The sequence below is a fragment of the Cyanistes caeruleus genome, chromosome Z (genome assembly GCF_971803275.1).
Source record: "Cyanistes caeruleus chromosome Z, bCyaCae1.hap1.1, whole genome shotgun sequence".
Classification (NCBI taxonomy): domain Eukaryota; kingdom Metazoa; phylum Chordata; class Aves; order Passeriformes; family Paridae; genus Cyanistes; species Cyanistes caeruleus.
The window spans coordinates 42,980,863-43,007,158 of NC_141732.1; the positions used below are offsets into that span (position 1 = coordinate 42,980,863).

The following is a 26,296-nucleotide window of genomic DNA, read 5'->3' on the forward strand; positions in this document are numbered from 1 at the left end:
TTTTATTACACATACTACTTAGAGACACAAAGACTCTGGAAGTTGTAAAAATTTATACCATCCTCCATTCACATGAAGTGTGACTTTCCCAATCTGTGCATCTTCCCCACAGTGCAGAAAACATCCTGGGACAGGGAGAAATTGGAGGAGGCTGCATCTTTGATAAGTCTGCAGCTGATACTGTTACACAAAAAATACCCTCTTTCCCACAAGCAGGTCAAATTGTGAGAAGTGGTGTAAGTTCTTGGGTAAGAAAAAGTTGGAGAAAAGTTCACCCTAATATACAGAAAGAGTTTAGTTGTGATACCACCACATCCAGCTGCAATACCTGGGAAATCCACCATGCAAAAGCAATGGCTTAATCCTTGGTCACACTTGACCTGGTATCAGGGTCCAAGCTGACCTCTGCTCTTGCTCTCAGTGTGGTGCCTTTCTTGGAAGACTGGTCCTGGAGCATGGCCCCTGCAGACAACAGGAACCACGTCCTAGCCACAGCATGGCAAGCCATGTTGCTTTGCAGGGTGAAGAGCGAACAGATTAAATGAAGACCATTCTCAGAAGCAGGATCACGGAACATCCATTAAATTCACCAGGGTTTGTTCAAATACAGGAAGATGCTCTCTGACTCACTGACAGAACTAGCATGATTTGTTGGCTTGTTTTTTTAATGTTTTCCCAGACAGAGTGATACCACCAGTGGTATTGGGTGTGCAAGAAATGGAAAATTGAGCCTTGTTTTGTAACAGTACTTTGAATTTAAATTTAAACTTACTCATTATATTGGTTTAGGAAGCAACATTTGCAGCAGCTGCTGCCTATCTATGAAAGCATGCGATTTTCCCCCTTTATTTTCAAACGGAAAGGAAAGCAATAAATCTAAAAGCCAATAGACTAAAAATATCTGATAGATATAATGAAAGAGATGGACGGGGACAGATGACACACAGATGAGTTTTGCTCAAAAATGTTTAATGGTGAGTAGTACCACATTTCTTCTTCATGTTCTGTGCCTTTTCATCCCCACCTCCATCTGGCCTCTCTCCTCCCAGTGCTTGTTTTGTCATAGCATGTAAAGCCCAAGTCCTCTTGAGGTGGAGAGGTAATAGCTCACATCTGCACAGGTCCAGCACTGTGACAGTGCTGCAGGACCAGCATAGTCTATACAGCTCTCAGCAGTTTAGCAAAAGTAAGGGTCAGTTGAAAGTTCAAGAGCTTCTGCAGCACTGAGACTGATCTAGTTTTAGAAACGTTCCCTGAGCTGAGCTGCAGCCCAGCCCTTGCAGGCTCTTTTACCAGGACTATTACCTGTCACCATAGCACGGAGAGCTGGGTCAAGGAAGGACTCTGCAACTTCAGCACAGGAATCCTGTAGTACAGGCAAGAGCACAGCAAACTTTCTTTTCCTTTCTTCGGTACTAACCCTGCCTTCAGCAACAGATGGACCAGAATTAGCTGTACCCAGAAGCTTGAGGTGAGAAAGAAAGGGCTGTGAATATCACTCTCAATTTGCTAGCAGGAGTAACCTAGTACTGGAGAGAGAGCAGTGAGTCAGGAAGTCAATCCCACATTTGTGGTCCCACACTGGGCTGCATTTGTGGTGCTGTCCTCTCCAGAGCAGGTGCAATTGGTACTCAGGGCTTGTTTTCCTGGTTAAACATTCTCCAGGGTACAGGCTTTCCCAGCTCACATCTGCTAGTGTTTCTGGATTTGGGATAGTTGCTGTTTCCCTGGAAGTGGGCACAGGACTGTTTTATTTGTTGCCAAGCGCCACTGGCATCTAGACAGTTTTACCAGAGCTTATGGAAATACTTTTAGCTAAAACAAATACTGAAGTCAAACCTTTTCAGAGCTTGAAAGTATTTATGGGTGTGGTTTACCAAGCAATTCAGGCTGATTTGAATCAGGATTAGTGGTGAAAAAAGACATTCTGGCCCTTCCCTCTTCTGTCAATTCTCATTTCTGCTCTAAGCTGTAGCAGCAAGCTCGTTGGGCTGCTAACAATGCCCTCAAAGCCAAGTGACAGCTTCCTGCTGGATGAGTGAGCTGAACTGGCTGAGCATGCCTGGTAGTAGAGTGAACCCGAAAGACTGCAAAGCAAGGGTGAACAGGACAGGTCTTCCCCTTTTAGTGCAACACAGCTTAAGAAACCCAGGAAAAATGGGTGATCAAAACTTACAGAGTTGAGACTAGAGTAAAATCTCTTCTGTGGCAAGCCAGGCAGAGATTCACACCAACCAGAATGTAATACACCTAGCCTTACATATACACATATATAAAATCTCTATTATTCTCTCTCCATTTTTGCCAAAATATTCTGGACTAAAGTAAAACTAAACAGTAGAAAAAAGCAAAACATGAGAAGCAGAGGAGTTGCTGCAATAGAGTACCTAACCCCTATCATCTGTCCTGACCCGAGCTATAAACACACATGCACTCTCACACACCAACCACCCTCCAAACAGGAGACGTCAGCCTTGGTCACATTTGTTGATCAGTTGCCAGCAGTCTCCTGATCAAAACACATGGATTAAGGCTTTGAACTGTGGCTATCATCCAAAATAGCACCTGCTCCTCTCTGCCCCAAATGTGTAGTTACATTAGCTGCTGCATGCTTAGTTTTGTTTACTGTTTCCCACTAACTTCTAACCATGCTTCTTCTACAAGACAGCTTAGGTAACCTGAACACAGCATTTACTAAGCTGGCAGAACTTGGAAGACTCCCTCTTGCAATCAATCTAAAAGGACTCTGTCAGAACTGGACGTACAGGGCTCTCCAGGAAACCACACCAGAACATGTGCTGGCTTTAGAACAAGTGGCTTATCTTATTTTCCAGGTGCTTTGTTTATCCAGATGTACAAGGGCCTCCCTTTCCCAAGATTCTTTCTGCATCATGGGGAGTAATGAAGAGGACTTGTCATTGCCTCCAGCTGCAATTTAAAACTGTCTCTGCTCCCTGCAGAAAGCAGTGTAGATGTTTTCCAAAGGTGAGTGGCATTTTCTAGTCTGATTATTTCAACACTTAATTATTCTATTCCCACTCCCCAAAGAATTTTATTTACTTAGCTTGTTGGAGCTGGCAATCACAGGTAGGCTCCAGGGAGCAGAGTATAGAAGAAGCACATATAGCTTCCAAGATTAGAAACTCTGTAATTTGAATGCCCTGATGGATTAAAATCAGGATGGAAGGAAGGACTATGGCTATTTATGATGTAGCAAAGCTACATAGCTTGTGAAATATGTTCCTCGTGCAAGAACATCAACCTTTTTTTGACCCTAGCCTCTGATTTCTGTCCTTGGCATCTGAATACTACACCTTTGATCAACAGCTGCTAGTACATAATATCCCCAGCCATATGACAAGGCTGAGAAGTCACTTCACATTTTATTTCTTTTTCACATTCCCATTCTACCTTCATCACCAGTTTCCTTCTACAGAATTAATAGAAATAGCAGGAGATGACAGAGGACATTGCATGAAGTCTCTTTCTTACTTATGGCTTAAACTGCAGCCCTCCTCTCCCCACAGGGACATCCAGACCAGTCCCTTTGTCATGTCAACTATTGCATCTCTGCCCATCAGGAATAAGACAGTGCTATTCCTGGCTGATGCTGGGAAATGTGGGGACATAACATGTCATCTAAACTTGCCTCTACCATAGTACTAGAGCTGTGCTTTAAATACTTTTTACCGTATAACATGGTTTGGACAACATTTCTCATCTACAGTGGAACTAATTCAAACACTAATAGGAGGAAGGACATCCTCACAATTAAGCATGTGTCAGATGAAAACTAAGTGGCAGAGGCAGTTTAATAACCTTGCACCACACCCTGCCTGATGGCAACAGAGCACTCAAAAAATCCCTGTTGTTGGCAGGTTAATAAAGGCCTTGTCTGAATTACATGCATGACACAGTGTGTCTCCAGCTGGGATTTTTAAGTGTTGGGAAGCACCCTCTGGTCCACACTGGAGGAAACACTCCTACCAAGCAGAGGAGGCAGAAATCAGACCCTCTCTTGGTGCAAAAGACTTGGACAATGCTTACAATGGGCAATTCCAGCCCAATTTCTTAGTTGTCTTTTTTTCATAATATAGCTAAAAGCACTTATACTACAAGATTTCCATATTTCGTTATGTTTTCTAGATTTGAAAAAGACAAATAAATTGACTTGGCAGGTTTAAAAATAGAAATTGCAGAAAGAGAATAAAAACAGCTTCTTCTTACAACTCAAATTACCGTATTTGCAATTGCTCTGCTTCCCAAAATTAGCAAAATTCCCAAAATTAGCACTGTTTGCACACTTCACATTTTGAAGTTAACCTCAGCACAGGCATAGAAGTGTAAGCCCTTGAGTTGGCTGAGATTAGGTCTGCAGATCAATTTCTCCAAGCTACAAATGGAAATTGGCTTTAGCTCATGCAAAATGTGGCTGTGGGCCTGGTGGATGTTAATAATAAGGTTGCAGTGGCATAACAGTCTTCATTCCTGCTGTGTATGCGTAGATGCAAGGCCCTAAATTCCTGTTAGGAAGGTGGTCTTCCTTCACACTCTGCTGGTGTCAGGGAGAGGCAGGGCTGAGTACTGTCTGACCAGGTTGTTCTCCCATGCCTCCCACATCTTGCCCAGGAGCACAGCTTTGTCAGGAAAACCCAGTCGCCCCAGCAGAAGGGTGTCATTCTGCCTTCCCCTCTGCAGTGGGAAGGTGTCAGGAAACACTGTCTGTGGGAGCCCCTCCTTCTCTTGGCCCTCATTCTCGCCTGGTGGTCCCTTCTCCCCTACTGGAAACTTCAGGGTTAAGGGGTGTGGTTTATTTGGGTTTAATTTCCTGCCGGTGTTAAACCACCACAAGTTCTGTCTGTTACGCAAAGGCACACTGAAGTCATGACTCCGCTGTGGTATCGCAATGTAGATGTGTAACAAAGAGTTGTGGCTTCAGATTGACAGTGGATTACAGGAGTTTTTTGATACCAGATTTTGAAACTAATTTTTCTAACAACAGAAACAATTTGTATATGACTTCACTTACCAGTCAAAGTACCAGCTGGCAAAGTCTCTCTTAGGAGATTATAGACAATTTCTGCCAAAGATTATGTTTTTCCATTGGAGAAAACTTTTCTTTTAGAGATTTAATTGAAACACATTAAAAACAATGTGCCTCAGAGAGGATGATGATAAATATTTGCTGAAAACAAGTGTTTTCCAGCAATTTTATATAAATTGGCTTCACTTCTGGAAATGAAAAGGTGTAGTCCAATGAACTCTGAAAGAGGCAGGAATGTTTCCCTTAGTGCTTAATGCTGTAGTACAAGTACACACAAACATCAAACTAGAGTTTAGTGAGACCCCTTTGTGACTATGAAGTCTGCTCCTGACCTCACTGGTGGAATGTGAAAGATGATTTAAGTCTAGCACACCACAAAGAGAAACATAAAAGAGTTGCACCTCTATTGTCCTCACTAGATGCCATATTTTGGTATTTCCAGGTGTATCCATGGGAAATTCAGAGATCACATCCACACTGTGCAGCTGAATTTTGCTGGAGCTGGGAACATGGTTGAACTGATGGTAGAAAGAAGCCCTTGGAACCATCATGTTTATCTAACAAGCACCCTATGCACTCACTTTGACCTGTGCTCTCCTTCTGTGCAATGCCTGGTTCACCTGGTGCTACAGACAGTGTTTCACATGAGTGATGCAGCACTCTTTCCTGCAGTGTGCAATTTAAAGCAGAAAGGTGGGTCTGGTAAGGGAATTGTGAAAGTACTATGCTAGCACAGAAGACTAAACTTTTAAATAACTGAACATCCTTACTGAAGATGGATGTATAAAACAAGGCAGAATTTCTCTCTGGCATGCTTTTCTTTGGTGGTTTTGGTAGTTCTGTAGAGCTTTCCTAGCCATGATAGTAAGAAACAGGACAACTGCATGGTGCTAAGTCACAGCTGAGGAGGTTGTTCTTCCTGTAACTCTACTTCACCTTCTGCTGAAAAATGTTCTCCCTGTTTTGCTAAGTACAAACCAACAGCATGTCTTGGAGAATGAATGGCAGATGGGAAGTCACATGGTAGCTTTGTATTCATCCACTCATATCTGTCCTGTAGACCCAAACTGAAAGCAGATTAGGTTCCTTTCTGTATTTTCCTGGATGGCAGCAATAAGTGTTTTGCAAAACTCTTCTCAAGCAGGTGTTACTACCTGGGATAAAAAGGCCTGGAAATCCTCCTCTTCTCAGTAGCATTTGCAAGCTTTGTGCTTTGATTAATTTCTCAAAGCCTACATGGAAACTATGTTAATCCATCAGTTTAAACATTCATGCAGCTCCTTTCTAAATCTCAATAAGCAGATTGATACGGCAGATGATGCCTTGAGCTTCCTCTGAAACCTGACTACCAGGTCTAGCAAGTGCAAGTGATATTTCCTTCTGTCTGTGAGCAACTGAGGAAATTTAGCCCATCCTATCTGATGCTAAATTGGTTACGGTGATTTATCTCCTTCCATGTTTTCCAGGGTAATTGCTACAACATTCTCCAGCTGGCAACACAATCCCCAGGGGATCTGTAGAAAACTTTTATTTGAACTATTCTAGTTGTAGAGGATGTTGGCTAATTTCTTAAGTGTAAACAAATCTGAGTCTAATCCTAGCTATCAGGTGTTATTGGGAAACACTTCTAAAGAAATACCTTTCCTGCTTCTGCAGATACATACCTTAGGAATGATGAAATAATCCATCCTATAGGCTTAGTCCTATATTATGTTTCTGTCCTAGAACTCACCTGGACCTATACTGGCTTTCATAAGCACTGACATATTGCCTTTGGCACAAAATTCCAGACTTGTACCCTTTGTTTTTCCAGTAATAAAAGTTTTGGCTTAGCAGTAATTGATTTCATTCAGCACTCTGCAGAGTAGTTTTTTCTCACATTTAAAACCAATAGAAAGACCTAAAAATGATACAAAGTTACAGTGCTTTGTAGGTAAATTTAGTGTTTGCAGGAGTCACTGCTAACCTTCTTTCTGTGCTCTTTTTGCTCAGCTGTTTGCTATGTCTATTTTGACTTGTGAGCAGTCTTGTGTAGGGGGTCTGAGAGTGAAGCTGATTCATCTTTCATGGGAAACAGACTAGTCAAACTATACTTCTTTGTGGCCAGGCTAAAAAAGTTGATTTTGCAATGCAATGAGCAGCTGAAAAAGTGAAGCACGAGATGACTCAAAGTGTCATTCACATGCCGTCTTTTAACATCAGCAGTCTAGCCTCCCTAATGCAAGAGCCTTCCCCTCTCTCCCACGTTTCTCTGACAGCAGTTTTGAAAAGTACAACTTCTTCCTCCCCTCCCTGTGCACCACATGCCGATGTCTCACTCAGTCCTTACTCATGCAAATTCCAGCCTGCTCCCCCAGCCCCCCAGCTTCAGTTGCTGAGGTGCAGCAGAAGCATCCCGACTATACTTCCAACACACAGAGTACAGAGCTTCCCCAATTGTTTTACACTCTGCTGTGGCCATGCCTGAATCCATAGGGAAGATACCTCACCAAGCTGCACTCTGAATCCTGTGCCGATACAACAGAGTGTGTATTCATGAGCCTGGACACAGAGCCACCAGAAATGCCTACACCATCGCAGCAGATGCTACATTTCTGCAGGAGGAGTATGTTGTGGGTTCAGGCTGTCAGCATCTCTTTGCCAAGAAATCCATGTAAGATGCAGCATGTCCAAGTATTCACTCCTGTTTGAGACCCCTTATCACCCTGCCCTAAATTCTTTAGTCTTCCTCTCTGCCTAGGGTATGCGAGTGCATATTGGCAGTGTAGGTGACCTAGGCTTGGTGACAGCAGGAGCCAGAGTTTGGGCAAGGTGGTCCAGGTTTGCCTTGTCCCAGGACAGGCCAGGGAATTTTAAGATACATCCAACAGACTCAGAAACATAACTGCTTTCGCAAAAACGATCTTTAAATATGCATGTGTTGGATTTGGACCTCACCCAAAATAGTCTGGCTGGTGCAGAAACACTAGGTCAGTTTGGTTAATGCAAAGCTGAACCAGGTCTACCGAGAGCCTCATCTGGCTTTGAGACAGGATAGCTGCTGGTCCCACTGCTCCTGTAAAGCTTGTTATGATAAAAGGTGCAGCCATACAGAGGAATATGCTCCCTTCTATGTACTGCTCACCTGACTTTTGAAGACCCAAATACTTCTACCTGCAAGGTCTGTGTGGCTTGGCCATAAACTTTTTGGAAAGCAAGTACCTTAGGCCTTGTTGAAAACCGATTTTCTTTCTCTTTTCTACCCACTGCCTTGTCTTGTGAGTCAGACAATGCCTGAAAAGAAACGTGAGTGAATTTTTGGAGTGTGCTTTTTGTTTTTGGTGACACAGTGGACTGAGTATAATAATTAAAAAATCAAATAGAAATAAATTTTAATATTGTGCAGAGTGCTTTTAGGCCACCTTCTGTACACGTACATACTGTAATGCTCCATCTCCTCTGACTTAGCCAACAGCATGCTTCATTTACTTTTTTTTGGAGTAACAACTTGGGCCTTACTCCTCCATTTCATTGTCAAAGCTGAAACAGCGATGCAATTCAAATTGAGGCACCTCTTTTAAATGGTGCTGCAACAAAGCATCTCTGCTATAAAAAAGTTACAGTGAATTAGGGAGGTAACTTCTCCATTGAGGGAGTAACACAGCCAACAGAAGTTTAGGACCTGGAATTATTGGCTCCAGCATAGCCAGCTCTCAAAACTTCACTGTTGCTCTCTGTAAAGACCTGACCATTCAGGAAAGTGGCTCCTTTCTAAACCTGGCTCTGTCAAGTATGTGACATTTAGGAGTTTCTGAACTCTTGTAGTTTCATAACTTTCTCAATCACTTGAATACCAGAAGTCCTAAAACCTATGACTCACTTTGTCTTACCCTTTTCTCCTCATCCTTTTAAGGTGAGAAAATTCATATAATCATATATCCATAAAAATAATATAAAAATAAAAATCATACATCCATAAAAAATCATATAAACATATATCCATCTCCACCCAAGGCTGCCTCTGGATGCCCTTGTCCCACCTTAAAATCATTTGCATGTAACTACTGATCTCTTGTGGCTTTCCAAACTCAGCAGTCAGGTCAGCAACAAAACTTTCAAAGACAGTACAACCAGTAACACCCAATAAAAATAGCCATATGAAGCGCTTTCTTTGATGCATGCTGCTGCATGCTTGGGAGAAATCACTGGGAAAATGGCCTGCACCAAACTGTTTGCTTCCTCCCTATCTTCTTCAGAAAATTTCTTTAAGATTTGAAGGATGCCAGTAGAATACTTCCCTAAACTAAAGTAATCTGTAATGCATCTTGACCTTGAGCAACAAACTTGAGAGTTTGTCTCTATTATAGATTTTGAAGACGAAATGAAAATTGTCGTTTGTTGCTTTATCCTCAATATCATGTTTCAGCAGGTCTTCTCTGAAGCTACAAAGATGGTTAGTATCCAGCTTCAGTTCACTGTCAGGAGCTAAACCTACCATGTTCCTTACATGAACTATACATTCTGTACACTTAAACTTTTTTGACCTTGCAAACAACTCCATTTTCTCCATTTCTGGAAGAAAATAGAGAAATGGAGAAAGGGCAGGATCTTTGCATATTTTAAACACAGTTCTAGAAAGTGCAGAATGAAGCTCTGCTCCTAGTCACATTCACAAAGAACAAGATGATACATTAATACAAGTGAAGCAACAGAAGGGATACTCACATGTATCAATTTGGCTAACCTTTTTTTTTTTTTATCCCCAAATTACATGCTAGGAAACAAAGTTTTTATTTTTTTTATCAGTAGCACAGGATTTATAAGAAAGGAATCCAAAGCTGTCCTGTGACTGTGATTCACTTTCCTGAGCGTATTACCATGAAAACCATAAATGATGCAGTAACTGCTAGTCAAAGGTTCACCATAGAGTCCACTAAGTAATTTATACACCCAGGTCTGCATTTTATAGTAAATGGAAGCAAGGAACTGTGAGAGAGAAACATGTAATAAATACTGTTGGGAAGGGAAAAACAGAAAGAAAGTAAAAGGAGTAGTTAATCAGCGTTGGTAAGTTGACCACACATCTCAAGTGTACATAAAGCATTTGGGAAAGTGGGCTGGAGAGGAAGCCTTTTCTGGTAGAAACACAGGAAGTTTTATGACATGAGAAAGACCCCTCCACTTACCAGACTCTGACAGAAGTACTAAACATGTCTGCAGCTGGAAGTGGAGGTATGGAAGTGGTCATTAGTTGACAGAGATAAATACAGGCTGCATAGAGCTGGGCTCTGCACTGAGCCACTAAGAGCAGCAGTGGGCAGAATATCAAAACACAGAGAGCTCAGGGTAGGACTGCTCATAAACCATACTTCTTATTGAGGACTAGATTTTAAAAGAATGGTTAACTATGGAACCCAACAATAGCTGGAGCCTGGGGAAAGATTTAATAAAGCAAGGGCAAAATAGGCAAAGGCAGGGGGAAACAGCAACTAGCATTTTAAGATCTTGCTTAAATCCTTTGCAGGGCAGAACTATTGTGCAAAGATGCCTGCATAGCGTGCCATACCAAGACTGTGCAGCTATCAGGGAGAGATGCTGAGATTTTAAATAAGCAGCACCAGCAGAGGACCTTGTGTGATGAGGGGATAATTAATGTAAAGGACCATTGTTTGAGCACAAGTTCTAATGCAGTGTCTTCTCTCTCTGCAGCATGGCATTATCTGGAGAATTCCTGATGACAGACTCACATTTGCTGTCTTGCTTTCCATTATGAAAAACCACAAAGGAAAAGCTATGTAGCAAACTGCTTTGGCTTGCCATTTGTTCAAAAGAATGCAGATGCCTCTGCTGCACAGGCACCATCTCTGCAATTAAAAAAACCCCAAAAATATTCCTGCAGCATACTAAGAAATCCCCATGAAGTCAAACAGGAGGTTCCCAGAACTTCAGAAGGCAGGCATTACCTCTCCTCAATTCTGACTCTGAAGAAAAGAGAAGTTTTGATACCCTTCAGCAACAGAATGTGATCAACAAGGATGCAACAAGCAACAGTTTATTTGTAGAAAAATCCTTTAAAATTTACTACAATGTAAGATTAAGGAAAAAATAGTCTTAATATATATACATACAATATATATAAACAAACACTTATCGCACCATGAAAATTACATGCTTTTTAGAACAGAGAATGAATCATATTCCCTCATATCAATTTTAAAGTTATCACTGCAAGAAACCTTGCTTCCTTTTTTTTTTTTTTATCCCCATCAAAGTTTTCAAGTACAGGAAGTAAGTAATGCAGGATCTAATAGTAGAAAACCTTTGTTATACACAAATTACAACTGACAGCTAGACAATATTATTTGTAGTATCCAACACTTGTGTTTTTGAGCTCTATTATAATGATATGAACTTTTACCTGAGGTGCATGGAAATAACGAAGCATGATAATTGGCAAGTTTAAGAGATTTTCACATTATGATTTGACTTTAATTGAAGTTGATTAGGTATCACATCTATACCTGTAGTACTGGCACAAGAATGCTCTGCGCGAGTCATCACCAATGACTTAGAAGTGCAGGAAAAATTAACAGGCAAGCACCACTTGCAATGAAAAGCATGCAGACAATTTAAGTGAAACAGAGGTAGCATGTTCTTGTAACTCCAGCAGGGTCATTCAAATCAACTGCACTCTCCCTTCTGCAAAAGGCACTCACTTTTTCAGCTAAAAACAATGCGCTTAAGTTTGGTCAGACTGACCACAAATGGTGGATTTCTCCCCTTACAAATATAGAAAAATGTTAAGCAGAGAACACAGTTAAAAGAAAAAAAAAAAATATGTAAGGAACATACACATATAAGGTACCATGTGCTATTCCTCTCCCCCTAACTTTTATGGGAAGAATTATAGAAAACAGTTGCAGTACATAATCCAAAAGTTAAGACTTTCCAGTTGAAATGGCAGTATTAAGCAGCACATTCTCAATCAGAAATAGTTTTAAACCACCAGAAGTACACCAGTCTTTTTAATAAAGAGCAACAATTCACAGTTAGGAGTAGTAAGTTTATGCACATAAAAGGTGGTGCCAGAGAAGAATCCTCTGATGCAAAAGCTCATAAATTAGTATGCACTGTAACTTTTATACTGTATCTTTTATCCTTTCTGCACTTTGAAAGGCTGCCCACAAAAAACACCTCTTCTTACCGTGACACTACAGAACTAATCGAGTTATAAGATGTTCCACTGTTGCAACTGGAGGCATAAGCCTCTTGACCATTAGCATCTAAATTAATTTTAAATACAGAAGATGCCTTCAGTAAGAAATCTGCTGCATCTCTGCGACCTAATTCTCTCAGCTTAGACATTAGTATGCCTACAGTGCTGTCAGGTGCATTACTCCATTCCTGCAGAAGGGCATGAACTGGGCTTGAGAGAAAATAATTTTGTGTTCCATTATTTGTATTGTACTTTGCAACAAGGTCAGGGAGGCCCAGGTTCATGGCAAGAAGGCACCAATCTTTGCCCATTGGATCAGGTGGATCCAAAAGTCGACTTAGTTTTCTCCTGGTAAGCAGATTCAGATCAGAAACATGAATATCCATTCCTAGGCTTCCCTGGGAGTAAACATCAAGACACCCAAAACACAGTATACTGCTAAAGCTCTCTTTATATCCCCCCATAGTGTTAGTTAGTGATGTCTCCTTTTGACTCTGCGCACGGAAAAAGTCTCTGGGCTGGTAGACCATTACTGGTTCATGGTGTTCCCTCAGTTGCTGAGGACTAAGGTAATATTTCCCGGTCAGAAGACCTGGTAAGGTTGTGGCTATTAAGTTATCAATGGTGCTGCACACAGAATCCAGAAGTAAACAGCACTTGATCTTCTCTGTTTCCAGTCCTCTAACTTGAACCTCTATACCCTGCCCATGGTTGACCAGCAGCACTAAAAGCTCAGCTCCTCGATTCATAATCTTTGATCCATTTACCCACAGACGTATATCAGCATCTCCCTCTGCGCTCTGCTGATGAATCCACCTGCAGAGATTCACCTGAACTTTATGAAAAATTCCACAAGGAAATGGGGTAAGATGTTCCACAGGAACGATTCTAACACCACCATAAATCAGCACTTCATCCTCCTCATCTGTCCAAGACCTGTGGAGATTGTCAGTCTTTATAAGAGCAGGAATATCCACCATCGCTCCACTGCTAAGGTCCCTTGCACAAATATCCATGGCATCCAAAATCTGTATCAGTTCTTCCACGTCACTATCTGTCACCAGACGCTGGATGTCCTCTATGGTGTACCGACCTCTGTAGTGATGGAGGGCTTTTGGGTTCTCCACTGACAAGATTTTTCCAAGCACATTAGAACAGAGCCAGCGAGGATCCAGAAGCACAACATCTTGGACAGTTTCACTCTGCATAATGTTAATCTGTTTATAAATATGAAAGTTACTGTTTACATCTTGTGAAGTACAAGATGATAGCCCACATTCTCACCTTCCTAACAGACTGACCAAACAGTTTGATTAACACTGCTCACAGGGAAAAAAACAACAGTGCATTTAAATATATGTCAAGTACTGAGAACAAAAACCAGATCTTGCTGTTATTTTACACTAGTAATGAAATGATTAGAGCCCAACAGCTGGAAAGCCTAGTCATGCCCTGCAAGCTATTTATGCAAAGGTGTTATCCTACTACTCAATTTCTAATGGACACATATAGATCTTTCATATGCAGTGAACATTTCAGTGAAGCTGAAACATAATGATCCTTTCTGGGTATTTTATATTCTTTCAACTATAGTAATAAACTCTAATTCTTCCTGTCTCAAAGATATTACATTGAACAAAATAGAGGCCACAAGATGTATAATGATAACAGAAAGCATTAATAAGCATTCTCTGCTTCTCATGATGTCTTAAGAGGAAGAGAAAAAAACCAAACAACTTTAGACATTTGCTTAAACTTATAAAGCAATATTCTACCAGAACAGTATCTTGCAAATAAAGAGATGGAATTTAGATAAAAATACTTACTTCTCCTATGCTATGCAACTGCTGTGCAATATGCCGTAGGTCATTTTGGCTTGCTAGGGGATTAAGATGTTCCTGTACATCATACACAAACTGCTGCAAGGACATCAGCTGGTTGGGTCCATTAATTTTTCTCCAGGAAGGCAGTGTGGAGATTATTTTTTCACACAGGTGAGTCATAGGTGGGCAAGTCTTAGAAAAGCACAGAAAACATTCATTTGAGAATAGTGGTAGTATTTTTTTTGTTTGTTTTAATGGAGGTCTGATGCATTCATAATGAATATTCAGACCTAAGAGTTCCCTTTGTGCTGGACCCTTACTCTTTCATCTGGCATTCACTTGCTGTAAGACCTACCTACCTTTTCTTAAAAAAGTGAATTGCAGAAACCAGTTTTTTCACTGAAATAAGCAAATTTTCCAAATATCACCATGAGCTGCTGTCATGCATCTACAAGTTAATGCTTATTTCTGAAATGATCAGAATTTATTTAGAATCTGTACTGATTAGTACACATGATCATTTTACTTCAAAACATGAGACAGCAGGGTATTAAGTAAGAAGCAAAAGTGGTACTTTGATTTAGTGATTGCCTCAGACTTCACTGATGCACTCTTGCTACATTCTCAAGCCACAGCCTCCGCTTCTTTGCAGTAAATCCCTTCAGATTTCAAGCTAGTGACAATAGCTATAATAAAGCTTTCTTAGTGAAGAAAAGCTTACAAAATCAAGAGACCATCAGGAATGTAAAATAGGCTGAATTTTGCATGAATCCAAGTATTTTCATCAATCCACAGAATTAACTCAGTAATACATACACTTTTAATCAATTACAAAAAAATACATTTCAAAAGTAGCTGCAGAAAATCTCATTGTGTAACATAATATTAATCCACTTAACAAAGGCTACAAAAAATTTGACTTGGTCACCCTTCATATGGAAGTCCCTATGGATTCATGGTGATAATATCAAATCATGGCTACACTTTACCTTTAGTCTCACATGCATATACCTACTCACACAGATACAACTGCAAGCAATATTTTTCAGTTAAAAATGCAGTAAAAGGTTAATACATATTCAGTTTACATATATATATTTGGAATTATTTTTCTAACAGTTGAGAAAACTGTTCTACTCTGGTGGGTTTTTAGTGAAAAAACTTATTTCCCTGAAATATATTTATAATATATTTCTCTCTTTCTCTGTAATACTATGCTGTATGCATGTAATACTATGCATATCATGATTAAAAAAACCAAAAAAGGGGGGGGCAGTGCTGAAATCCAATCACTGCCAATCAAAAACCGAAACTGTGACTTTAAACTGAAATATCAAATTGTTTCCTTTCAACAGAGAGTATTTTGGTCATCTGCTTAAAACAGCTACTATTTTCAAAATACCGACTGAATCTTTAATGTCAAGGCTTTGCTTATCACAATACCTGTCAAGTGTGTGGCTTAGAAATCAGAAAACAGTGGTTTCTGTATGTTTCATTGTTCTAAGTTTGAAATTTACAGTAGATTAGTACACAAGATATTCACATTTTGTCTGATGCAAGTCAGATCATTAGACACTACTTACAGAAATTATCTGGCTTCTTATTTCTTGCAGGTGATTTCGAAGAAGCTTCATATCTTTAGACCCAGATGCTCCAGCATCCAGGACAAATAACTTTTCTGAAATTTGCAAATCGTTTCCAAATCTAAAGGAAAATAATTATTATTAACTTAGCCCCAAATCTGTTATATTTCTTAATACAATTGTACTTCCATCTTAAATTATACTAGAGTTGTTTTCCTCAAGGAATTATGAAGTTCAAGTAATGATTATGCTGAGATATTTTATAAGCACAGACACTGTAGATGCTGTATAATTTTCCTGAAAATAAGCAGAGATATTAAGAGAAAATCGTTTTCTCTCAGGATGAAGAGTGACTATGCATAAGAAAATTGTAACTACACAGCATGACTTTTAATTACAAAACGAAACATTTTACTAGAAGAGATTATAGGAATTTATTCTTTTTAAGGTCTTAATGTCTGTTGCTTGCTTTCTTCTCACTTTAAATAGTTTAGTAGTCATTGCTGTCAACAGCTCTCTTTCTCACTTCCTTCTGACTTTCCAACCACACAAACCTGTTTGCCTAGCTCTGGACAGATTTGCATTTAAAAGGATTTCAGCACCAAAGATAACACACAGGTATTTCTCTCTTGGTTTATTTCAATTGATTAAGATAATTAATTAATTAATACTTAAGATACTACCCTCCCCCACACCACTGTGCTGGAATTCCTACCTCTGTTTGTTGTACAGCCCAGACAAGTGTCCATACTCACAGGTGTGGATGATTTTTCATACCCAGTGTTTCTCACTTACATGCTTACTCTAAACATAAGGTATTGTTACTTTAAACAATTCTATGTTTATGGAAAATTCCCTATTGCCATCTACCATTAGCGTGTGCTCCAGGCATTTGCTGAAGAATTCTAGAAGTTTCACTATCTCCTAGGTACCTCTTGGATGACCTTGTCACCTGTGTGACTCCACAATGTCCAGCTTTCTGCAAACTGTGTGGGGAGTACTTCCAGGCCTCATTTAAGTCTTTTACATACCTATCCTAAATCAGTAAAGAGCTAAGAGCAGTTCTCTGGTAATGTTTCCTCTTTTGCGTTCAGAGTTTTTAGCTGAAAATGGCCTACTTTTCTGAGACCAGCAAAAAACCCCAGAACCAAGATGTTAGACAGAAAGTTGGAATGGGTCTTTGGATGTAGCCCAGTGTTTACAGGGTGAGACTGCCTACACCGCAGTTAATTTTGACACAACTTGGCTATTTTTAGCTCACTCAGGGGAGCTTACTTGCTGTACTATTGGTAATTTTTTCAATTTTAGCACAACATATGCTTCCTGAACATATTCAAAATATCATAGTATCATATAAGCCATACAAAACCTTTTACCTATTCCAATGCCTTTTAGTATTTTTCTTTCCAATTAGCATGTTTAAACATGATGTACAAATGTACTTCCCATTACCTGTTCCTGATTTCTTTCAACAAGGAGATGTCTTTGTCATACCAGAACTCTCCCCCAACAGGCCGAGGCAGATTGACGATGTCAGCGTGTGTGGCAACCAAAACAACACGCAGGGGGCTTTTCAGCTTTCCACCAAATGCTAGAAGAGAAACAAGAGGACTCCCTCAATATGAGGCATGCCTATGGAGATGGCTCATACTGAGCCAGAAATGCAGAAATACATTTTACATTCTTCACACCAGCCACCTTTGTAGTGATTTACCAATTCCGAGCATAGCCATTAACAGTGTACCTGCTGGTGCTCTGGCAACTATCTGCTTATAGGACTGTCTGTATAAGGCTCAGTTTTAATATCTAGACTACTTGCATAACATCAGATATGTTAATATTGTGTTACTTTATTGGTTTAACAAAAACAGTAATTGGTAGCGCTAATGATACAGCTACTAACTCAACTATGACAGCTTGAGGAAAAAAACAATTAGAAACAGCAGCTTCTTGAAAGGGTTTTGCATAAACTTTGAATAGTCCTTAATATTACAGGTGCAGAATAGAGGATTGTAGGAACACAAACATCTACAGCATTCATATGTTGATATGAATGCTACTTTGCAGTACTTACACAAACAATGACCTCTCACTTAGGTGAGAGTTAAGTAGGAAAGCCTGGCAGAAGCCATGAAAAAGAATGAGAAAGAAAGAAAGATACAAATGGCATGAATGAGGTGACACTAAGGAACACAGAGTTTTCAATCTTTTCTCAAACTCATATCCCAGAAGAGAGAAGACATCATTAAGCTACTTTTAAAAGACACAGTACACCCAATCCTGCTCTTTGAGCCTTAAAAAAAGGGTCCATGGGAGAAATATGCTTACATCACTGCTCAGTTCTTATCAACTAAGAGCTACAGAATCTTGATTAACTCATAAAAAGCCATTTCCCCAAATCTCTGCATAGCACTTCCAGGCAAGTTTGTAATTATCTTCTTCTAATTAATTTATTTATTTAATTGGCAGCTAAGGACTTGGACAAAATAACTGGAAAGTAATTCCAAGAGTTTTAACTTTTCTGCAAACATCAGTTACTGGATATTACTTGAGAGATTTGTAGCAACACAGATGCATGGGTACCCAGATTGAGCTGATCAGTATAAACACAGATTTAAGTGAAGCAGCTAAGTAATGTTGATAATCAGATAAGCAAGAAGAAAAAATCAACTGAGACTGAGGATCTGTGAAAAGCTTTCAGCAGTTGCAAATTAGCTGTATTTGCAGCTTTGTCATGTTTTTGCAAATTTCTGAGCTTTAACTTCCTCAGGTAATTTGCTGTTGGTTAGATCCAAATGCTGATATTATTAACATTGTAATTTGATCTAAAATAGAAAAGAAAAGAATGCAGATGCCTGAACTGAAAACCAAGGGTTGGATTTGGCTCATTGTGTGGCTGAGATAATACAGGGTAGAACACAGAAAGAGAGAGAAAATAACTGTTTGCACAATGTTAAGTATTTAATACATGTCTGGTGAATTCCTAGCATTGTTACAAATGTCCTAGAGTGCTGAGTTAGATCAGCTGACTGGAATAGTCTTTCCAATCAGAATCAAGACACGTGTCAGAGCTTGGTTAGTCCAAGAAAATGTCACAGTTTGCAGACCAATACTCATCTACATATGCAAACAAGTTATAATTTACTGTATATACACTTGGACTACTAGGCCTTTTAAGAAAAATGTTATTTAAGTTAATTTAAGTTTGCCCACCAAGTAACTTTCAGTAAGCCTAAATAGAAAACAAATTACTTAAAACCTGTGCAAAATTGGAGCATATACAAAATTTAAAAGAAAGACTGATTTCTGTCCATCAGCACCAAACAGTTATCATATTTGAAGTCTAACTAGAACTCTAGTTAAACACATGAAAGTTGCACATACTAAGGGGTAATGCTGCTCCATAATACTGTTCTTTCTTGCTGTCACTGACATGACTAATTTATGCTGAAAATATCATTTATTTGGGTTAGATGTAAGAGGAACTTAAGCAATGTGTCTAAACTTGGTTTTGAATGGTTCCAGCCCTCTGAAACACTCTTGACAGCTTATCTGACATAAAACTTCATCTGCCATGTACAGATGTAAATCCCAGTGCCACAACATATTGCACTGTGCTTTGTGACACTTTTTAATTGGACTAAAGTGGTGTGTGCAACTCTTCTGGCTTCTTCCACAGATAAAATTCCCTTTTGCCAAAAAACCTAATGTAAAGTTTGTTTGAATACATGGGGATGAAGATCAAACACAGATGATGTACAGAGTTGCAGAGAAATACAAGAAGCTTTATTCTACAGATCTCTAATACTTCATTAACAAGCATGAGAACATACCTATTGGCTCCTCAACTGGGACCAATGATTTCAGGAAATTGAGCCAAAAGGTCACTTGGTTTAACTGGATTTCATAAGGCTCCTCAAGACTAAAAAGCACTATGTGAATTGCAGTGTGATCATTTGCAGCAAAATAATCATAACAGCAGAAGTACACAGGATTCCCAGAGAATTCCCAGATGCTGAAATCACCAACTCCTGAAAAACAGATGAACAGATGAAGAGATTACACTTTATCAGTAAGCATGAAACATTTTCTAGCCGTGGTAATATAAACAAAACATTTAATCTGTTTTAAACTTTCACAAACATAAACTGTATGCATGTGAGAAAGCAAGACTGAAAATGCAATCATGAGCAAAGGGAATGAGTTTCAGTCAGTCTCCAAGGCTTAGCAGTTGGACCCTCAAAATCTTCCTCTCTCACATTCCTTCTATAGGACATTTAGCTGGATGCCATAGGTAAGTACCTCTGTTAAATGTATGCAGTCCAATGCAATTAAATTGAGCTTTGCTTTGAACAACAGCAGCATATCTTGTAATTGTCTTGAAAACCATTAATAATAGCTCCCATTTTGTTCACTTCAAAAAAGCTTAATATTTTTATTAATTATTCTTAACATGCCACCATTGATTTTAAAAAACACTGAAGCACACTGTAAAAAGAAGTTGCTTTGTTTTACACTGTTGGTTAATCAGGGATGAAGAATCACCATGTTAAGGGTTCCAAGAGCTCCATGCTTCTTTTTGTCATCTCCTTTAGCTTTGGGTGAGAAAAACGTTAGTATGTTGCACTTCCCAGATGCACCATTTGATCAGGGTGATGTCTGCCGCACTTGTACTACTTCTAACTAAATAAATGGTGATGAAGATGCCCTTCAAGCTTCTAGAAGGAGAGAAGTCAGAACACTTCAGCCATGCAGGAGTTCACCTGTGTGTACACTTCGTTCGGTATCAAGACAGTACAGAGAAGGAAAAAAGTCCTTCTGACAATCCATGGCACAACTCTGTTTCCTGCAAAATTTGACAGGGCTTCGAATTATACTGAAAGAAGAAATACTGAAGAATTTAGCCTGCACAAAGAACGAGCTTTAGCTACTTTGCAAACTCTTCAGCGCCTAGAATAAATGTTTTGTCACTGCATTTGTTACTGTGCAGGTTTCTGTCTCCAAGTAAATCCTTGATTAATACTAACTCAGTTTTAAAATTGCAGCTGCTAAAGCCCACAAAACATCTTCCTTATGAAGGAGACCTGACCACCTATATAAATGACAATTAATATGGCTGGTGCAGTAGAGGCATTTGTGTGGTCTCAGAGCCAAAAGCCATGTGCGTACTTACGACACCTTCTGAGACTGACCCCTCTTACTGCTAACTACTGCTTACTGCTAACTACTGCAGAGCAGTTAGTTTCCTTGCAAAAAAATAAATTAAATCAGAAGCTCCACTCACAGTGACTGATGAGCTCCAGGGCTCACTAAATATGCTTCACCCTTGACATGGAGTGAGAAAGGTATGTCCTTTGCATAGCTGGGAATATACTTAAATGGTGACAACTAAATGGGACCATATTAAATCTGATAAAATCCCCAGACGACATATAGTATAGGTGAAGAAGCCTTCATACCGGTAGCCACTTTGCTGACCTGCTCCTCTCATACCAAATCTCTCTTTTCTTCTCTCCCACTTACCTCAGAAACGTTTCTATATAATACCATTAAGTTCTGACATGAGTGATTAAAATGTATATTACAACAGTTACAGAACCTCAGGCAGATTTACATTCTCAAACAAATTAAATCCCACTAGTGCTGGATTGTCAAACACAGCCACTACTAAACCAACTCAGACTTCACCATTTTTATTTTAAAAAAACAAGTAAAATGGCATTAACATGGCATGGATCCTGCAGCATCCCAACCCAGGGCTCTTCTTACCATGCAAGCAGGCATTCTGGATGTCTATGGCCTTGGTGGACTGGTCGTCAGAAGAGAAGGGAGAGTGATGAGCAGGTGACACCAAGGTTTCTAATACCCCTTTGGTCAGGCCTGGCTCAAACATCATACTACGGCTTCTCACGCTGACATTTTCACAGCCGGGATAAAGATTCATAATACTTACTGAAACTGGGTCAGGGAAAGGAAAATGAGATTACAAAATCATTTGAAAATCACAACAAGATCACTTCAAAACAAGTATGCAAGCCATAAAAGCAGATTAAAAAGCCCAATGTACTCTTCAAAGAAAAGAGATGTCTTTGAAGCTGTGGGCATATAAAACCACATTCTTATTCTGAATGATTAAAAGAAAAATATTAGAATGATCCTACTATAAAGCACTTATGTCCATTAGCAGATATACCTCTGAGTGGGAAGCCTGGAAAACTGAAATTTATATGTATGAAAGGTTTGAATAGCTAAAGTTCTATGTTGCAAAGATATACTACCTTTTTTTTTTTTTTTAGCTAAGGGCTACAATTTCATTGCATGATCTATTCTTATTGGCATAAGAATGTCACATATTTGTATTATTGATTCCTATAAGTAAGGATAAAATAATATCCTCATGTAACAACTGTCTCTGGGATAGCAGCAGAGAAAAACAGGCCCTTAACTAAAATTATTTTACTAATAAACAATTTTAAAATTTCTTGTTTATTCAGATTCCCAGAGCACAAATGAGAAACGAAAGGGCTTTTTAACTGACTTGCACCATCTAGTGGATAAAGAATTTCTTTCCTTTACTAGTCCACAAATTCTAATATTTAGGTTATACAATAGAAAAATTACCAGTCAGCTTTCATATTTCAAAATACTAGTGTAGTATATTAATCTTTTGGCTCTTGTAAATAAATATTTAGTGAATTTGCACATTTATTTTTTACTTATTTTTAGAATTTAAACAAACATATAAACAAATCATGTGACCAAGTACAGACCAAGTTGTGCTGATTTAAATATTTATCTGATTACATCAATCAGCCCATAATATAATTTACATGCTGTATACTGATTTGCATCCCAAAAGAACATACACCGAAAGAAGCAAACCCCAGACTTCCAGATGTTAAAATAACACCATAATAGCTTTGTATGTATAGAAATGCATATCTTTCTGGCTTTGTATCTAGGTAAGCTCTTTTGAAGGGCATGCTTCGAATTCACCTTTGTTTCTACACTGATTTGCCAGTGTGACTGGCAATCTTTCTGATTTTATGATGGTGTGAGCACCTCTTCTTTGGTTCTGTTACCAGCCAACACAAAAAAAATCTATCTTTACTCAAAATGTTCCTGTACTGCCTTCAGGAATGGATATTCCATGAGTGATTTATTGCCCTTTGTATGACACAGTGAATTAAGATAAATAAATCAAGACCTTTTAATTGATTAATTTAATCAAGTTTTTTTTTTTTTTCTGTTGTCACAGATGTGAGGCCCTGGTGTTAAGTAAACATCAAATGCAGTAACAATCTCTGTGGCATGGATCTTGCCTTGTTAAGCCACTCTGTGAATGCTCTATATCTTCCTCAGGTGAATAGAGAGAAAGTAGAAATAAAAACTACTACTAGCACTGTTCTAATATTACTTAAAAATGATGAACAAAGTCCAAACCTGCAAGTATTATCCAGAAGTTTTTTCTTTTTACAAAAGGCAACCCTGGCCTTGTCTGTAAGTTACACAGTCACTTCTAAACATCAATTTGAGCTTGAGCTCCTCAAGATGTTTTGCTTGCTTGTGTAGGCTCCCAGTGTTAGAAAAGGGATGTGGACAAATGGTTCATTGGTCTTTCCACTGTCCCCCTGTGGGTTCTTCAAAAACTGGGCACACTAGGTTTAAATGTAAACCTAGCTAGTTTCTCCACACCTTGTAGCTCTTCCTGCTTTGCACAGGCCAGCTGGTGCTGCATGAGCAATCTGTTCCCTAATATTTGCAAACATCTACTTCAGTTTAGAAAACTTCCATTTTCAGCTTGTTTGAAGACAATTTTAGACAGCTCTAAGTGGGCTAATTCAATCCTCTACCTTAAGGAAAAGCACTCCAAGGCATCAGAGGCAGTTCTGAAACCTGTTATTACTTAAAAATCACATAGAGATGCAGCACCCGTTCCAGTTTTGTGGTGTTTATTGAAGTTCCTCCAGCAAAAAGGAAGCTAGTAATGAAACTGATATTTCCAGCTTAGGACCTTTTGTGAAAAATAAACAGCAGTGTTTACAAGTCCTGTCCTCCACTCTGCAAGTTCACTTATGCAGCATGTAAGCAAACAAAACCTTAACTACTCATATATCCTTCATACTTGCTGGTCTTCTTCCTCTTACTTTAGATACAAGCCTATGCACAGAGAAGTCAATCAATTCCCTCTCCCTTTTTCTTTTGTTTCTTACGTGATTAGGCTGTCCTGTCTTATGCAGTGCAGACAACAGCTTCTTAGAACCTTAGAGAATAAGAGGAAACTGTTTTCTCTCTCACATACAAACATGGCTCAAAACCATACCTGAAGGTTTGGAAGACAAAGGAGATGGGGGGAATCTGCTTGAGTTTGTGGAGGACAGCCTAGGCCTACGTCTTCGGAAAAAGCTTCGTATCAGGCCGCACTTGAGGGACTCCACAAGGGTGGTTTTCCCAGAGCCAGAGTATCCAAACAACTTCAGTTTGATCCGAGGCTGTGGATTCTGTGTGTGCCTCAGCTGCTGGATAAAAATCCCCCGGTGTGTATCCTAAAATTCAACGCAAAGAAGAAATCAGAATTCATGGCAGGGAACTTCTGCCTCCCAGCAAACAGCATGGGGTTTAGATACACTTTCTGGCTCATCATGCAAGCCATGGTTACTGGACATGCACACAGGAGAGCTTAATGCTCACTCTCGAGGGCCACCTTGATGTTTCATGAAAATCACACATCTTCAGGCTCAAATCAGTGAATGGAATTATTTTGACCTCCAATAAAGCAAATGAGCAAAGTGTCAAAACTAGCCTCTTTCAGTGCCCATTCTCCTAACCCATCAGTCTCAGAAGGTTAACCAATGTACATACTCTTACAAAATATATATGCGGAACTGAAGAATTTTTCTGTGACAGCTATCACCTGAGCCATCCAACAACTCAATGTGCATTTGTTCTCTTCTTTCCTTTACATCAACTTTTTCTGTGCTTCGCATGTTTGTGTGATTTTCAAGGGAACAGGGAGAAAGCAGAGAAGTGTGAGGGCAAAGGAACTAGATTAATCTTCCCTTTCTCCACTCCCCCATTTGGAGCTGAGGGAGAGACTCTGTTGTTCTGAACCCATTTACATGTAGGATGAGCCCCCCTGAATTATAAGCATGCAGCAACTGAGCTGAGAAATTTGACACAGACAGTAGTGCATACAATTTTGTTCCTTCCTCACCAGCAGGAATTTATTTAGTAAGTTTGTCACAGTGTGCAAACACTGCACTGTTACAGCTAATACTGGATCCTCCACAAAAGCCAGTATGGCAGTAGGTTCTTCACATGTCTGTATTAGAGGCAAGATGTTTCACAAGCACCAAAAGAAAGTGTAAGGTATGCTGTGTGCTAGATGATACTGACAATTTTAAGTAGTACTAGAATATTTTTCTGTGGTTAGATATAATTTGTTAATTTCAATTGATTAGATTCTGTATTACAAAGTATAATGCATTTTCACCATATATAGAGAGACAAGCCTTTAGTAATGTATATTCCACTTTCAAGAGGAGAGCTACAGTTTACTAATGTTTCTTTCAAAAGACATCTATCTGACCTTCTTCCTTTGTTCTAGGTCAGTTTGTGTTACTTTCATGTTTACATCATGAATAAATCACAGATTTACTTGCCTGCATGCAGATACAAATAAGAATTTGGTGTGGGGATGTAACTATACAAAATGGAGCCTATTATGACAAACTTTACAAAAGCTGTCATTGCAAAGGAAGTTTGAACTTTGCACTTTCTCATGTCTTGATACATATTTAGTTTACAATCCTAGGAAGTAAAGATTTGCTGGCAGGCCTAAAGGACACAATTCTACTTCTACCTTGGCAATACACAGTTTGCACCATTGTCTACAAGCAATAGAAATGGTCATTTATTTCAGTTTCTCTAATCAAGGACTCATCATTATAACTATAAAAGGATTATTTTAACTGGTCTGGCTCTTGCCTGTAATCTCCAGGCAAGTAGGCTCTGAACCTTCCCAGCATGAGTGATGCTGCCTATCTGACTAATCAATGCATATCAGATGTGTCAGACATAGTGCCTTGCAGCAAGCCCAGGTCAGCTTTTTGCTCTAGTTGGCAAGACATTTGGATATACTGAAACTGCAGAATCAAAAGCTGACACTGAGGTCTTATACAACTATTCCATACATTACTGACATTTTCATGAGGGGCACAAACCCCCCCATCCTTCATAACCTTAATCTAAGTGAAATGGTGATGGTGAGGAAATAAGTCATCTTGGGGGATGTGCTTAGTAGTTTATTTTCTACTAAACACCTTAGATGCTTTGCTAGGCACTGTCAGACACTGCTAGATATAAATCAGTGGTACAGACAAGCTTAGCCAGCTTCTTTAATATGTACATATTTGTTTTAATTGAGAGCATAATTTCAAATTAAAAATATAAAAAGGAAGAAGAAAAAAAAGAAAAGACACCATTGCAGAAAGGAATTTTGCAACAGCTTTTAGAATGTCTTTGATGAAAACCTCACTTAAAATTCAAGCATTCCCAACCTTTCTAAGTCTTGCAAGCAGACTGGCTACGTGTTCGTGCTGCTCTGCTCTGGCGAGATCTTCTGCTGTTTTCCCATCCTGTTAAAAACACA

The 26,296-nt window shown here is 39.3% G+C and overlaps 1 protein-coding gene and 1 long non-coding RNA gene across 4 annotated transcripts in view; one reads left to right on the forward strand and one right to left on the reverse strand.

Annotated features, from left to right (window-relative positions):
- Positions 1-304: 304 nt before the first annotated feature.
- LOC111941796 (uncharacterized) lies at positions 305-11,942 on the forward strand. Its single transcript, XR_002870263.2, has 3 exons — positions 305-2,985; positions 5,487-5,737; positions 10,733-11,942. It is a non-coding gene; the product is annotated as an uncharacterized LOC111941796 (long non-coding RNA).
- DAPK1 (death associated protein kinase 1) overlaps positions 11,060-26,296 on the reverse strand; it is an 85,922-nt gene continuing 70,685 nt past the window's right edge. For all 3 annotated transcript variants that reach the window (XM_086868363.1, XM_086868361.1, XM_086868362.1), the window contains exons 19-26: positions 26,205-26,282; positions 23,969-24,191; positions 21,415-21,603; positions 19,479-19,676; positions 17,098-17,236; positions 15,646-15,766; positions 14,066-14,254; positions 11,060-13,456 (exon numbers count right to left, since the gene is read on the reverse strand). In XM_086868363.1, the coding sequence (XP_086724489.1) occupies positions 12,224-13,456; positions 14,066-14,254; positions 15,646-15,766; positions 17,098-17,236; positions 19,479-19,676; positions 21,415-21,603; positions 23,969-24,191; positions 26,205-26,282 (2,370 nt within the window). In that variant the 3' untranslated portion in view covers positions 11,060-12,223. The remainder of the gene's footprint in view (positions 13,457-14,065; positions 14,255-15,645; positions 15,767-17,097; positions 17,237-19,478; positions 19,677-21,414; positions 21,604-23,968; positions 24,192-26,204; positions 26,283-26,296) is intronic.